A 17724-nucleotide genomic window follows, 5' to 3' on the forward strand; every position below is an offset into this window, starting at 1 on the left:
TAATAGGTTTGGTGTTCTATGAGGTCCAAAAGGGGAACCTATCGGGGAAAAAAGGCTCTTTAAAGTGGCCTCCCTTCCTTGTCCTTGATAATACGAATCTAGAACCAATATGGTTTGAAGTCCTTCACACTAGAGCTTTTGTTTGAAATGAAGTCTTATTGAACCAAATGGCATCGTCAATAACTCAAGTGTGGAAATCCACATGCTAAGAAATAGAGGCCTAGTCATGACAATGTTCAAGTCATCACAGATCTTAACTAGGGATAGAAGGTCAAGCCAGCCGTTCGACGAAATTTGAGCAGGGAAAAGATCGAACTCATTCAGGATGTTCACCATGCCATCAGAGAAAGGGAACCTAACTCCTTGTTTTAGGAAAATCCAATAAAACTTAGATGACCCTCAGGAGCCTGGGTAATCACTTGGTCTAGACTGGGCAATACGACCTCCAGCTGACCAAACTCTCAGTATTGAGACGTAACTTCAGTCAAGGTGAATTCGTCCATGAAGGAGATTTGTTAGGAATTCTTAGGTTTTGAAACACCAGGCTTTTTAGGTTTGCTAGTGGTGGGTTCATCATAAGATGAGGTCATTTTAAGAGCCATACTAGAAGAAGATAAACAAAGATAAGAGGTGTTTTAATGCACTTACTTGGCCAAAAAAGAGTAAAATCGTCGGAATCAAAGAAGGCAATGGTAAAATCACAGCAGATGTTTGAGAGAGAAGGCACAAGCAAGAAGAAAATAAATAATTAGCATCACCGGGTATTTATAGGAATTCTCGAGCAGTTGAAATGATGGAAACCCATATTGAATAAAGGTAATATTAAGGAACAGTAACCGAAGAGTCATGGCCTATCACGTGGAGAGAGAGAAGTGCCTGATTGGCATTTGGTGAGACGTGTGAGATGAAAATGTGCACGTTCATAGGCTCAGCTACCTCACACAAGGGCTAAAGCATAGTAGCACGCGCTTCGTCTAAATCCTCAAACGCAGAAAAGACACCTTTTAAAGTCCTTCACAAAGTTCATCTAGAAAAGTAGTCAAACATCGTTCCCCAAACAACGCTCTGAACCCTAAAGAGCTCGGACATTGACTAAAGGAGGGGACATATGATACCCTAAGAAATATTCTATAGAAACACCATTTACACGTGGATTAATGTCACACTTTGAATCTAGAAGACTCACATGAACCTCTGATCTGAAGAAAGGAATATTCTCTAGATATGTGAATTGTACCCTTTGACCACATGGATAAATACCCACCGTCCGTCCCAATATCCGTACGACTATAAAAGGGGAACAATTGGATAAAGGTAAATGGTTGCAGAAAGGACACGAGGTACATGACATAGTGCACCACTTGACACCACATGGGCCCGAAGACCTTAGGCCTAATGAAACGAGGGTATCTGGTAGTGTGCTTGCTATGTGACAGGGTGCACCACCTAACATCATTACAGTCTAAAGGTTGTTGAACGAACCGATGGTTGACACATGTTTGATGAGTCATTAGTGTACATTCCTAGTATTACGATAGTTACCCCTAGTAGTAACTATAAATAGATAAGATGTGTATTTCACATGAGGTATGTAAAAACTACATTGTTAACAATACTTCTATTATCTTCAACCTCCCTTCAACCTTAGCTAACTTAAGCATCGAGGCAGATTTTTTGGATACCGAAACCTCTCAAACCAGCTGTTATTCTCATTTTAGGTCAAGGAAGGAGGTTATAGAAGATTATTCATATTACACGACATCACTTAATTCAACTTTTGGAGACTGTTACGAGTAACAAAAAAATGTACTTTTTATTTATTTTGGGATAAGGTAAAAAAATTCTTCCAACGTTGATAGTCAAGAATAATTTTACCCTTAACGTTTAAAATTGTGCAATTTTACTATTAACTTTGGCAATGTGGGTCAATTTCAGAGATGATTAAATACAGATATTTTGGTTTTGTTCTACATCATTATTTGCATTTTGCATCATTTACATATTAATTGGTTCTATATTTTATTTTATATTTTTGTAATTTTATAATTGAATTAAAAATTAATATCTTTAAATTCAATAAATATTTTGATTTTTTTTATCCAACTTGTACCGAACATGGTATAATTTTTGTTTTTATGTGTGTATATATGTTTGCGATTGTAACTGATAAGTGATAAAACGTCATATACATATAGTGGAGATGACAAGATTAATGACTGAGAAAACACATGTTGATGAATTATTTCTCAAATTGACAACTTATTGATAGGGGTATTTTACCCCTATCTTTTAGCATGATTTACGGGTTGATTTTGGATAAAATAAATAAGTTTAGTTACAAAAATAAAGTGTTTTGATAAAATAAAGAAATAAAAATAAATCTCATACTTTCAGTTTATTTTCCTCATTTTTTATTAGTTTTGGAAATAAAAACGTCAAGCTAACTCGGCTCTCAAGTTTTGTATTTCAGGTACGAGAAAGGAGCAAAAATCCACTCCATACGCGGGGCATATAATCCCCTACGCGGGGCGTGAAACATGGTGTCGGTAATGATTGCCTTATCCGCAGAAGCCATGTGGAACTGACTCAGCATACGCGGGGCGTATGCCACTCTACGCGGGGCGTATGACACATGTCGGCAATAATTGGCCTAATCCTGAAAGTCAGACTGCATTGTCTCCCAGAGTCAACTCTCCTTACGCGGGGCGTACCACCATATATGCGGGGCGTAAAAGGCAGTTCTTCAACATAAAAAAGATCAGAGACTCTTTTACGCGGGGCGTACTTCAGCTACGCACGGCGTAAAAGTACCAATTCAAGCAATAAAACTCCAGAGACTCAAACACGCGGGGCGTACAATCCCTTACGCAGGGCGTGCTTGAGACAACAAGACAACGAATTGGTCCACATGCAGGAGATTTCTGACGGAATGGGCATTTACGCAGGGCGTAGACCAATTTACGCGGGGCGTATCATGGGATTTCTGCACCAAATAATGTTGCTCCATACTTGTGCTTTGTGAAATTACAAACTTGCCCTTGCTTGATATCTATAAATAAGAAGCTCTTGAACTTCATTTGACACCAATTACATACTAGAGAGCTACACTATACTCTTTTCTTTCCTTGTAATTTAGATTCAGATTTTGTAAGTTAAACTCTCCCCCTCGAGAGCTTGTTCGTTGTTCCGGCGTTCCATTGACGTTCCGTTCCACCATTCGTCACCAAGCTCGAGAGTTCCACCTCCACGACCTAGGAGACGGCTTTGAGTCCGATTAGCTAGTTCCAAGGGCGGATTCTCCCTTTTTACTTGCTAATTAGCTTGAACTCTTCCTATGTACTAGGCTTAGTTGTATTTCATCTAATCACTTTCCATATTTATAATTTATGATTTATAATCTCTATTTCCCTTTATGTGTTAATGTTTATTGCTTGTTTTGATATTGATAATTGATTATTGTGTAGGAGAACGCGATTACCGCCGCCATTCGGGCTATCTTTAGGGAGTTATATAGGTGTTGCCTTACCGGAAGTGACAAACCGGAAACCGTAGGAATTGACAAGCCACGGAACTTACGGGCCCTAGTTTCTAATTCCCCCACATTAGACACGCCTTGACTAGGAATCACGTAGTCTAAGTGCTTCACGGGTCGGTTCTACTACACTTGGTCGTCTTTGCAAGAGTAAACTATTATCCGTATACATTTAGAGTCATTGTTTATCATAGCTATAACTTATCATATTCATCCCACTTCATAGAGTTTTAGCTACATGAATCTGTGTCGCCAATAGTGAGGAATAGTGTGTAGTTGTGTCTTATTTAACCCCAAATTAATTACCGCTTAAATAACATACGAAACCGAGTCGTCTAATACTTGTAATTATAAATCCCGTGGATTCGATACCCGGTCTTAACCGGATTATTACTTGATACGACGGGGTACACTTGCCCCTAAGTAGTGACGTCTAGTGAATTTAGAGCAATTAGAAAGACCACATCCATAGTCCCATAGCACACTCATATCACACTACATCCGTAAACACAGCTAGATGAACCACACATCAAGTTTTTGGCGCCGTTGCCGGGGATTTATAATTTCCTACAATATTAGACAAAAACGTTTCATTGTTAATTTAAGCATTCTTTTTGTATAAATTGTTTATATATACGTTTGTTAACATTATTCTTTCTTGTTGATAATTCTTTTATACTTGTTTTACTTTATGCACACCCGGTCTAAAAGTGATTCTCTCGTACCTATTGATCTCGAAATTGAACGTACTCTTTGTAGGTTACGTAGAGAAAGAATGGCAAACCCCAACGCCGAGGTCAACCAACCCGACGGAAACCAAAGGCCACACGTGAACAACGTCCGCGGGGGCAATGATATGCATTCGATGATGGAGATCCTTGCGCCGCATCGTCCCCAAAATCGTAACGGCATTGTCGCTCCCACGATCCCGGCCAACACATTCGAGATCAAGACCGGAATGATCCAATTGATACAACAATGTGGTCAATTCGGAGGGGAACTCCATGAGAACCCCAACGAACATTTGGATAAATTTCTTATATGTGCCGATACCTCTCGGCAAAATGGTGTTCCCGTTGAGGCTGTAAGACTGAAATTGTTTCCTTTTTTCATTGACAGGACATGCGTTGGAATGGCTACACTCGTTGGAGGCGGGATCCATCACGTCATGGGAAGAGCTCGAAAAGGAGTTCCTTTCCTACTATTTTCCGCCGTCCAAAACAGTCAAGTTACGGACCGATATCACATCCTTCAGGTAGTTGGAATGCGAGGCCCTTCACGCAGCTTGGGCTAGGTTCCAGAAGTTGCTTCGAAACTGCCCCCACCATGACATCCCAAAGCACGATTTGGTAAGCACTTTTTACCACGGGTTAACTCCCACTAACCGTGCGACTGTTGATTCCGCTGCAGGTGGGGATCTATTTCGGAAGTCAGCTAGTGAGGCCTACGAGCTCATTCATGAGCTCGTAAGGAAAAGTGTGCAATGGCAAGAGGATCGGCTTGCCGGCCCGTTGCGACACCAGACATTCACTGTGGAGAAAGAGGCCTCGAAAAGCTCCATAGCTGAAATGAACAAGAAGCTTGACTCGTTGATCGCCCAATTCAGCCTCAATAAAAGTGTGCAGGTCCTGATGTGCACTCACTGTGGTGGAGACCATGATGCGTTTAATTGCCAAATCGGTAGCCCCTTCGCCGGTGATGCCGAAAACGTAAGTTATATAGGAGGTAACCAAAGGTATAATTCTCATCCGAACTCCTATTCTCACCATAATAATAATAATAATAACAGCGGATGGAGGCCTCGGTACCAACACCCGAACTTATCATATGGCAACAATAATAACGTGTTGAGGCCCCCATCCGGCTTTGAGCAAGAATTTCGGGAAAACGGGCTCGGGCAATCACAAGCCGCGCCCGGTAATCGAAACGCTCCACCTTCCAACAATGTACACGACCAATCGGTCACGTCCTTGTTGAAGGACATATTAACCCATCTTTCTGATAGCGAAGTGTTTTGTAGGGATCTTAGCCGCCAGGTGATCCACCTAAACCATCAACAAGAGTTTTAGAGTCATTGTTTATCATAGCTATAACTTATCATATTCATCCCACTTCATAGAGTTTTAGCTACATGAATCTGTGTCGCCAATAGTGAGGAATAGTGTGTAGTTGTGTCTTATTTAACCCCAAAGTAATTACCGCTTAAATAACATACGAAACCGAGTCGTCTAATACTTGTAATTATAAATCCCGTGGATTCGATACCCGGTCTTAACCGGATTATTACTTGATACGACGGGGTACACTTGCCCCTAAGTAGTGACGTCTAGTGAATTTAGAGCAATTAGAAAGACCACATCCATAGTCCCATAGCACACTCATATCACACTACATCCGTAAACACAGCTAGACGAACCACACATCACTTATCAACGTTGGGAGGGTAAAATTGTTCTCGATTGCTAATGTTGAGGTAAAATTACACCATTTTAAATGTTAAACCATCTCCAACTCATTTCATCATTTTTTTTCTATATTAAACCGTATTATCTTCATTTTCTCTCTCTGCTTTAATGTTGCTACAATGTTGCTCCAACTCATTTCCTGATTTCCTCTCTCAAAACAAAAAATTCATTCCAAATAATAATATTATATAACAAATATATAATATTTTATATATATATATATACGTGGTACACATAAATCTATCAAATGATTATTATATATGTGAAAATAAATTCTTTAAAATGTGTCCGTCATGTCACTAATTTGGTGACTTTTTCTATATAAATTATTCAAAATGATTTCATTAAATAAAAAAGAAAAGTTTAATAATTTTATCGAAACAAAATAAATTATCGTAACCTTTATGAAACTAATTTTAAACTTCAGTGACTATAAATAAATAAATTTACCCCTAGATTCTTATTTAAATTGTGTTTTTAAATAAATAAATAAGGACAAGATAAAACATCATTATTATTGACATATTGATAGATAAAAGCAATTTTATTTTTGGGATAAATGCTAAATTTAATTCTAAAGTTTTAGAAGAAACGTAAATTTAGTCCTAACATATAAAATTATACAAATTTAATCTTAAATTCTCAAAACAAGATCGATTTTATCTCTACATTACCAAAAAATTCAAAAATGCTGGTTTGACTGTTGTTTAATTGTCACATCAGACTATAAAAACAAGTTTATTGATAAACTGAGGCAGTTTCATACATTTTTTTTTGTTGGTAACACGCTAAATCTTTTAGACATAATTAATGTTTGGAAGGTCTGAAGTGACAGTTAAATAATAGTCAAACTAGCATTTTCAATTTTTTTGGCATCGTAGGGTTCAAATTGATTTTGCTTGAAACGTTGGTTAAATTTGGACCATTTTATACGTTAAAACTAAATTTGCACTTCACAAAAAAGGTTAGGATCAAATTTGGCAGTGATTTGCTGAGTTTGCTCTGTGTGAGTAAAAATTTCTGTTCGCGTAAATTTTTCAGAATTCATTAATAAAGACTACATTGAGTTATAAATGTTGTTATTATATTTTATGTGTATGTCGTTTATCACTCATCAATAAAAAAAATCAAAGATATGTATACACGTTTGATATTGTGTGTCGTTTTATCACTCGTCCCAATTCATATGCATGTTTTGTAAATATTATATAAAGAAAATAAAAAATGAAACGAATATATTATCGATTTTAAAGTCGTTTTATTCTCAAATCTATTCTGAAACCATAAAATATGTAAAATTTTTATTTTCTGAATCAACTGATATTCAATTGATGCAAGTGACATAATATTTGAATTTTTTAATTATATCTGAAATTGACTTGGCTCTTTTTGATAACATAGTTCAACACTTAAAATTAATGCATTAAGTACTTATTGTTTTTAACTTATTTGATAAATCAACTTAAAAATATCAATTAAGTCAAATAATCACTTGTTCCATTGAATATTATCACTTAATATTTTAAATTCGGTACTTATTTTTATTATTTATTAAACAGTTACACCATTAATACTTATTTTTTCAGCATTTAATTTTTAATTTTATCAAATACATCAAATGTCATCTTAAATTTTCAATCTTACGCCTTTCATTAAATATTTATGAAATTAAGAGTAAAATTATTCTTAACTGTCATAGAAGTATTTTTGTGCATTATTTTAATTTTTTTTTGATGAACTTTTAAATTTTTATTTTCAAGCAAAAACAATGGTTTTTTTTTTTTTGTAACAATTAAATTTCTTTCTTAAAAATGAATTTTGATAAAACAAACCATACCATATAAAGAATATTTGTACCTTATTTGTAAATGTGATGAGTTGTACTAAATATTAGGGTTCTAGGAATTAGGGGAACAATGTATTGATTAGCAAGAATTCTTGTAGACCAAGACCACACAGTCAAGGTTTTTGGTGGGTCCAGCTGTATATTTAATTTTGACTTTGACCTTTTACTGTTTATACTTGAATTTAATATTACTCCATAGTACTGTCCTTCCCTTTTTAAATATTTGCCTCTTTTATTGTAAGGGAATATATATATATATATATATACCTTTTAAATTATAGGGGTAAATTACACCATGGCTACTGAACCTTATTCATTTTAACATTATGGCTATTGAACTTCAATTCTTAATTGTATGGTCACCGAACTTTACACTTTTTAACACCGGTGGTCATTCAATACCTCAAAATGACTATTGACGGTCTCAAAATAAAAAATTCAACGATTTAATGATATTCTAAGAAACTTTAATTCTTGAAAATTTTTTTGTTTTGATGTCATTTAGGTGTTGTTTGGTTAGGAGATAGTGAATTTTTTGAGAGAGAAAGCTCCAAAAAATGTGATTTTGGAAAATAAAAAATGTGGTTTCATAGAAAATATCGTTCTGAACAATTTTAATTCTTGAATATTTTTATTTTGATGTCGTTAACTGTCACTTTAGGGGGTTAGTTAAAATTGAGTCGCCCCCAGTATTAAAAAGTGTACAGTTTAGTGGTTATGCCGTTAAGAATTGAAGTTTGGTGACCATATTGTTAAAATAGGTAAATTTCAGTAGCCATAAGTGTAATTTACCCGAATAACGGTTGAAGGAAGGTTACAGATGAAAAAAAAATATTGACAATTGTTGCGCTTACATATCATTAGCAATTGTTGTGTTTACATATATAGTGATTATCGAGAGTAGCTACCATCATTGTAGGAATTTACTCTAATGAGTCAACCATCATTCTAGGAATTTACTCCAATGAGTCATCGACCGTAATCAGACTGCAGTGTCGTTAGGTGGTGCACTCTACCATATAAGATGTCCACATTTCGTTGGGCCTAAGGCTTCGGGTTTCTAAAGTGTCGGGTGACGCACTCTATAATATACTGCCGTTTGTCTTGATCCAATGATTCCTCTTTTTCAACCATATGACTACTAGATTGGACGGTGAGGATTCATCCATGTGGCCAAAGAGTAATGTTCGTATCTTTAGAGAATATTATTTTTATCCTCGTGTAAAAGATGTTTCTGTATCATATATATTAATAAAATAAAATATAAACAAAATATTATTCTATTAGTTAACTTTTTTCATCTAATATTATAATAAATTTAAAATGAACTTTAGATACAAGTTCAATTTAAAAAAAAAAAAAATCATACAATTAGTCAATCTTGAATAAGCATGTCAAACAATGCAAGTCCCATGCCTGATGTTAAATATAATATTGTACAGTAATTTGATATAATATTCCATACTATTATATCAAATCATGAGTTGTTATACCCGGTCTTTCAGGTCACTTGGAATGACTCCAATTCACATGTGAATACGTAATATTGTGTTCCTACTTAGTAATTAAAATAAAGGTTATGGTGCAAAAATACCCTTAACGTTTTGGATCATAAGCAATTTTACACCTAACGTTTAAAATAGTGCAATTTTACCCATAACGTTGGAATGCAAGAACAATTTTACCCCTAACATTGATAAATTGGATCAATTTGAGAAATAATTTATCAAACTGTGTTCTCAATTATGAATCTTGTCATCTACACTTCACACGTGCGTCATTTTATCCGTAACAAATCACAAACATATGTTAGGATGTGGAAAAAAAATACTGTCTTTTTGTACGAATTAGACAAAAAAAATTCAAAAAATTCACCAAATTTATAAATATTAATCTCAAATTCTATTATAAAAAACATGAAATCATTTTTTTAGCAATTAGTGCAGAATAAGCAACAAAAATATACGTGTTTTACAATAGTGTCTGAAATTGACCCAATTTATCAACGTTAGAGGTAAAATTACTCTTGCCTTCCAACGTTGGGGTAAAATTGCATCATTTTAAACATTAGGGGTAAAATTGCTCATGACCCAAAACGTTAGGGGTATTTTTGTACCTTAACCCTTAAAATAATGAAGACTCTTATAATATGAGCAGATCCATATATTACACATGACAATATATATAGAAACTCCTCCTTTTGACATGAAGAACCTGATGCTTCTAATAATTTCTCCAAATCATGTCAGCAGGTAACAGAACCGAAAAAAACCTTTCTCTTATATTTATTTTGAAAAAAGGATCAGCTAATATCTACCGATTACTAACAACAGTAAACGACAACAACAAACATTAAACAACAACAGAGACAGAAACTGAAACTGCTAATTTAGCTAACAAATGAGCAATTCGATTCTTTGTTCTAACAAACAAAATCGAAACATCAAGCTCCGCAACAAGCTTTTTACAACCAGAAACAACAGTACCTAACAGAGATAAATCCGGGATTCGGGCATTGATACACTGAACTACAAGTAGACAATCTGAGCATGTGAATTTTGATATATGAGCTAAAACTGCACAAAATTAAAGGATATGAAACATGATAATACCCGAAACACTTGTTTGAACTGTGGTCAAGAAAACCCTGTACAGAGAAGGTAGTTTCAGAGAAAATATGCTGATACTAGATCAAGTTCTAAACTTGAGCAAAACCCGAAGAACCGAATCCATATCAAACTCAGCATTGCCGAGTTTCATATTTCAAATTTATGCCCATGCTGAAAAGCTCCTGGCATAATAGCTTTGCCCCGTAAGGTACCTGGATCTTCACAATCTCATCAGCAGACTCGCAAAACCGACAATACGGACCCCTAACCTTGCGGCCACCAGGCAATGCCCTTTGAATCACATTGGCAACATTTTGGCACTTCTGGCAAACATGCATCTGTGAAGAGTCGCTGAGAGTAAAAAGGCGCTCATGCAGGTTAGCTGCTGCACCATGAGCTATGAGGCAATCACGTTCCATCTCACCGAACTTGATGCCACCGAATCTCTTGCGATCTGCTACTGGCTGTCTGGTGAGCGGGTGGACTGGGCCAGTGTTGCGGAATTTCACTTTGTCTTCGGCCATGTGGATCAACCGCTGGTAGAATGTCGGACCCATAAAGATCAGAGACTTCACCATCTCTCCAGTTCGACCATTGTAAACCCTCTCGTTTCCCCATCTTTGGAAACCAGCCCTGCCATCGTTATTAACAAGAAATAAGATTCCTTTACAGAAAAAGAACAAAATACTCGAAGATAAATGGATTAATAGGCAATGTCACCTGTGAAGTTGGTCCGTGATCGCTTCAACAGACAATGTGGAGAAAGGAGTGGCGCCTTTCATTAAGCCACCACAGGCAATTCCCTTTCCCAAAGCAGCCTCTAAGAGTTGTCCTGGAGTTTGACGCGACGGAAATGCATGTGGATTTATAACAACATCTGGAACTATTCCCTGTCTTGTGAAAGGGAAGTTCTCTTGAGACTCCAAATACCCTAGAACACCCTTTTGTCCATGCATACTAGAGAATTTGTCTCCGAGACACGGAGATCGAACCTGCAGGGAGAAGCAAGGAACAAGGCTGATCAGAAAGTAACACGACTTTATGGAGTAAAACAAGGAAAAGAAGTGCGAACCAGATCAAAACTTCACATCACATGGATGTGCAGATTTATGCATAAAGAACAATTCATATCTTTTCCAGGAAGTACCTGTCTCAGAGACACTGCAGCATAATTCTTTCCCTCGTCGTTAGATGACAAAACGACCTTCTGGACCATGCCTCTTTCGGTGTGCTTCAGTTTTATACTGTGATCAGCTCCTGATTCCGCACACCTCCCGATCACAATATCCCCACTTTGAAGATTGGCACCAATAAACGGAAAACCATCATCTTCCAGGCTGTCAACACGTCCAATTTTACTCTGAATTTTTCCGAAATTTATGGCGTCTTCAACCTTACGCCTCTTATCTTTCAGCTCATTATTATCAACGTCTGCTTTGTACGTTCTGATATGTTCAGATCGAAACATCCCACGCTCTAACGACGCACGGTTCATAACCAAAGAGTCCTCTTGGTTGTATCCCATATGAACATTGACAGCTACAATAGAATTCTGACCATTGTATAACTCTGGCTTCGGCTCCATTTTATTGCGTGAAGGTCCAGGTTTTCCGAGGCACTCAGACGTGAAAGTTCGAAAAAGTGGCCTTTGGGGATAGTATAACTGGTGAGTCAGTGTATCCACTCTGATGTTAGGATTTGTTGTCGGAAAACCGATAGCCTGCTGACAATGTTTTTGAGATTGATACAACACTCTTCTTGCATGGTCATGATTGGCAAACGGAATAATTCCGCAACTTAGACCCAATAATAAGGACATATCGAGTTCAGTGTGTGTGTATGTCAGTTGTTGCTTCCTATTATTAGCTTCGGTGAAGAGTAACCTGATATCCCAAGCAATCCGGCAATCCTCTTCCTCCTCAATTCCGACGAGCTCAATGATTCCCTTGTCCATAAGATTTTGAAAGGTGTACTTTCCCCCTTTAAATGACTTTATTTTATGCACATTCTCAACAACCAAGAGTGGGCGTAAAATCCTTCCAGCATCAGAAAATATCCGAACTTCTTGATGATGGTGATCCCGTTTGATCTCAATCTAAGAAAACAATAGTAACACAAATAAAAACGAAACTTTGCATGGTCAAACTATTATCAATCAACTCAAACACAGCACGTTCCAAATTCGAAAATTACAAGAAATCTCAATATAAAATATTTTTAAAAGGCAAACCTGTTGATTGAACTTCTTGCGCCGTCGCATACGTCTTAGTCTAGTAACAAATGAAAAAGAATCGTCACATACGCCAACCCATTCCCCATTCACAAATATTTTATGCTTAGTATCCAGTTTAGTACGGGTATCATCAACAAGTTTCTCCATGCCACAAGCAATCAATTGGTCTGTTATAACTTCTGGCGTATCCGTGCTAACGAGTCCAGTAGCGGCTAAATTCTTTACAAGTCCACAGTTTTCACCATCTGGAGTCGAAAGAAAGCAAACCCTCCCCCAATGAGACGGATGCCTGCGTGAAATAAACCATATTACTAAAAAGAAACATCAATTGCAAAAATCTCAAAACATCAACAAACAATATTGCAGTTCAGAAACTTGTTTCTTAAAATAGAATGTGTTTTAGAAGGAGACGACACGTTATCAAATTTTCTAATCAGTTTTTCATGTATCAGTCACATGTATTAAATCCATAGATTTTTATAGATCATCTCCTTCAAGCTTTCAAAGTAAAAAAGCGTTTTTGTTTTCCTATTATTTAAATTTACATGTAATTTTTCTAATTTATATATATGAAAAAACTTACAAATAATTTTAAGATTTATAAATATACCCCTATATTTTAGCATTTACACTTTTGCCCCACGTTTCTGTTTCCTTGTCAGTTTCCATTTCTGTTTCCTTGCAACTCACTTCCTAAAACTCAGTAACTTCAAGTTCTAAATGCTTTCAGGTATTATAAAATAGAAAATATTTGGCATCATAGGTGAAAAACTTAAAATTTTAGAAGGCAAACTTTCAGTAAAGTAGCAATCCGTGTTCTAGCAGTATGGCACTTTTCAGGAACAGCTTAGCAGAACAACGTGAACATCATAATCCCGGTAGAGTTATATGCACAATAAAAAAGTTCGTTTTGGCTATAAAGTGGGCATATCAGATAAACATTAGCAAGAACTAGTTAAGATACCAAAAAACTTACGGGTATCTAGCATCGCCAACCTTCCCTGTGTACTGAACCTGCTGTCGTGTTCTGCGCATATCAGCAATTGTTTGCAAGGGATTTTGACGCCCGAGATTTCCCACAACACCAGAAATCCTTTCATTTCTCTTATACTGATGTGACCATGCCCCAGTTGAGAATGCTCTTGTCAAACCATTGGAGATTATGGAAGCATCCAGATAATGTTCGACATATCGAATTTCCCTGTCTCCATCAAGGTCTCTCTGTAGAACTTTAGCCATGCGTCGCCTTGAATGTGCTAAGTGCACTCTTAGCTCTCTGTCAAGCAACTCACCAGCTAACTCAAATCTTTTATTTCTAAAACTATCCCTGTTATCACATTTTCGTTTGCCGCAAAATGCCTGTAAGAGACACTTTACCATATAACCCAAAAATCGGGCTTTTTGTTTAGGGCTAGCAAGAGACGGAAACAGATAACTAAAGCAATCTTCACCTTCCGCTGGTGGAAATGTAGTCGCCTTTATTTTTTTAAGCACATAATCTGTAGAAACCTTCTGCCGGCGAAATCCGGCACATTGCATATCAGCATCATAAATTGAATTGAGCAAAAAATTCACAATGCCGGAATCATCGGTGCCATAATCAATCAAATCAACAGCTTCTTTGTCCGATGCGACACCAAGTGCGAAGAACAATGTCCACAGAGGGAACACTGTTGACAAGAAATATACGGTAAGGCCTTTTTTTCCTACTCTAATAATCCCATCACTATCAGGAATATCTTCTAACCGAACAATTAATCTATGCCTTTTAATCTGTGACTTGTAGGAAACTGTCCAGTCTTGAATATTCGAAATCCAGAGCCTCTTCAAACAAATCTGCTCTTGTGCTATGAAAACCTGCAATGGATAAAAGAAGTATTAATCATATTCTTTGAATAGAAGAAACAATAAAAAGAACAGAATCAATCACAATGATCAATGTTACAGCAGATCAAATGAAGTTCTCGGTATAAACAAGAGCACAGTATGAGTTTAGCCATATAGATCACATACAAACACAACTGACATTGGTTGGTTACTTGAGAATCAAACCACAGAGATGCATTCCATTAGTACTACTTTATATTACATGGAAACGGAAACGGAAACCGAGAAGATATTTCTAAGAAATATAGGAAACGGGGAAACGTATAAATAATAAAATTATATGAATATATCTATCAATATTTAAACTTATAAGAATGTATATATATATATATATATATATATATATATAATATATATATATAAAGAATTACATACAAGTCACATAATAGTGTAAAAAAAAAGAGAATTTTTCATTTTGAAAGCTTGAAGAAGATGATCTAGAAAATATTAGAGATCTAGTGAACATGTGATTAGCATTGATCCACTTCTAAAACACATTATATTACATCATAAGAAACGTGTTTCTAAATTTTAAAAAACGAGTTTCAAATTTAAATTACAGAAACGTGACCAGAAACATTTCTTATAAGTTACCAAGAGTTTTGGTATCCAAAACAAATACGAAAAAAGGTGAAATGCTTTAAAATCAAAGATTTCCGTGTAACATAGGTACTACTAGTCTACTACTGAATAAAGCTAAATCAAATGGTCAAGAACAAAAACAAAGATGAGAAAAATGAAAGAATGTTTCAACCAACATTGCACGGAAACTGGGAAACATTATTTCTAAAAAAACATAGCTACGAAACCGAAACAGACATAAAACACGAAAAAGCTACTGAAGAGGAATTTAGAGCAACACAGGTTTCAACTTTGAACTTCAAACTCACCTTCTCTGCTCCCTTGATCAAAAAATAGCCTCCCTCATCATACTCACAGTCACCTCTCTCAGCAGTTTTCATCCAACAAAGATCAGACTTCACCATCACAGGGATGGTCCCAACTGTAACATCCCTGGTATCGCTGTATATAACCTCCTTGTCAATAAACTTTTTGTCTCTCCCAGTTTTGAACTTGTCAGTTGTAACAACTTTTTTAATGTACACCTGATACATCAGCAAAAACAAAGTCAGACACTAAAGAAACCTTGATCAAAGTAAACAGCATCACATACAATTCTTCTCATGTAAAAGGAATGAACTACAAAACCAGCCTTGGGGGCTGAACAGACATAGACTCCACGGATAAAACCGTGCAATGTCAGCACTAACATTTTATAGATGAAGTAATTTCATACTATACTAACTGCATATCCAACAAAAGCCCATTTCCCATTAATTTGGTTTCATGTCTGCACCCCCTAAGCTCTAATTCCCGTTAATTTGCATTTAGGTGGAAGAGACATAGAACCAATTTAACAGTAAATTGACTTCTGTTGAATCTAGTGTTAATGGAGTCTGAAATTGCTTCATCTACAAAACATTAGTGCTAACATTGTAGGGTTCCATAAATTGGGAACAGATATGTTCTCTTCTAGTAGGAGCGTCAAAATGGGTAATGGTGTTATGTAATCTATAAAGGGCAGCCCGGTGCACTAGGCATCCCCTTTAGCGAGGGTCCGGGGGGTGGTCCTACCACAATGGTGTATTGGGCAAGCCTTCCCCTGCAAATTTTTTGGCCCCTCTCGTTCCTAAGACTCGACCCATTGCGCCATATACGATACAAATGACACATAGTCTCTGTAAATCATACTGACAGCCTATCCCCAAATAATCATAGGGCTAAAAAAGTTTCCAAAACTCCATAAAAATGTACAAAAAATAAACCCTAACAAAGAAAGGGGCATGCATCAACACCAAATCCAAAAACACCTAGCAGAGACTCAAAAAGAAAAAGAAAAAGAAAAAATGTTCACTCACCTCAACAGTAACATTCACTTTCATCTTGGCTGAATAAGTCATATTCTGAAGTCTAGCATGTCTGGGAAGCAAAGCGTGGTCCCTTTCATCAGCACCGCTCCAAAAACTCGGTTTTTCAAGCGTAACCTTACCGAACTTCACACATGCATGTCTCCATTCACTTTCCCCTTTCTTCGAAGGATCATAACTCGGATCTACATTCAAATCGCCATAAAATTCCAAGGTCTTTTGCAGACCATTACGAACGTAGTCGTTATAGGAATTGATTTGGTGACTGATCAACCCATTCTCTTTGAAAAACAAAATCGAAGCCTGTTTACAGAAATCTTTCAAAGACGCAGGACCTGAATCAGCCAAGGCGCGACCTAGGTTTTCCCAGACCTCCTCCTCAGAATCATCATCGAAAGAATCATCGCCGGAATCTATGTCCATATCATCCCTTGAAATCTTTTCGCCCTTACTACTCGTTCCTTCTGTCATCATCACGTCTTCTTCTCCGGTTCCCATATCGTCCTCCATTTCCGAGAACGTCTCCCGCCTCCACAACACTAAACTCAGTTCAAAATAAGTGGCAAGGAAATGTGATAAAAAGAGTGGGGTGTTAAAATGACTATCATGCCCTCGGGCCTTGGCTCTTGCAAATAGGTTTTGAATTAGGGGTGTTCAACCGTGACCGAACCGAACCGAATACCAAATTGCACTTAAGAATTAAAACCGAATCTAATCAAATAATATTAACAAACTGGTTTATATATTTATTAAATAAATTATTTTTATTTTTAGTTTATATTATATTGTTACAATATTTATATTAAAAAAAAGCCACGAATCCATGAATAATATAAATTGAATGTATATAGAGTTATTCCTTATGTATTGAAAATCAATATTTATGGCCCCGTTTGTTTGCGATAAACATGAAAAGATGAAAAATATAAACAAAACACGAAAACGTAAAAAACACAAAAACGTGAAAAATATGAAAACGTGAATAATACGAAAAAGTAACAAAATGCGAAAAATAAAAAACGCGAAAAAAAAACGTGAAAAGGGGAAAACCCAAAAAACTAAACGTGAAAACACGAAAAAATGAAGAAAAAATGCAAAAAAACACAATAACGTTAATAATACGAGAAAACGTACAAAAAAAAAATAAAAATGTGAAAAAACATTTTTCGTGTTTTTAACATTTTTTTTTTTCATATTTTCGTGGTTTTCCACTTTTTTTCCATA

At 36.2% G+C, this 17724-nt stretch overlaps 1 protein-coding gene across 1 annotated transcript; it reads right to left on the reverse strand.

The window, feature by feature from the left end:
* Positions 1-10208: 10208 nt before the first annotated feature.
* On the reverse strand, positions 10209-17052 carry LOC136202063 (DNA-directed RNA polymerases IV and V subunit 2-like). Its single transcript, XM_065992510.1, has 7 exons — positions 16492-17052; positions 15463-15678; positions 13662-14542; positions 12683-12974; positions 11600-12547; positions 11173-11444; positions 10209-11085 (listed from the first exon to the last, which is right to left on the reverse strand). The coding sequence occupies exons 1-7, from the start codon at positions 17008-17010 to the stop codon at positions 10584-10586; spliced, it is 3630 nt and encodes a 1209-aa protein (XP_065848582.1). The 5' UTR covers positions 17011-17052; the 3' UTR covers positions 10209-10583.
* Positions 17053-17724: the final 672 nt, after the last annotated feature.

The sequence above is a fragment of the Euphorbia lathyris genome, chromosome 8 (assembly GCF_963576675.1).
Source record: "Euphorbia lathyris chromosome 8, ddEupLath1.1, whole genome shotgun sequence".
Classification (NCBI taxonomy): domain Eukaryota; kingdom Viridiplantae; phylum Streptophyta; class Magnoliopsida; order Malpighiales; family Euphorbiaceae; genus Euphorbia; species Euphorbia lathyris.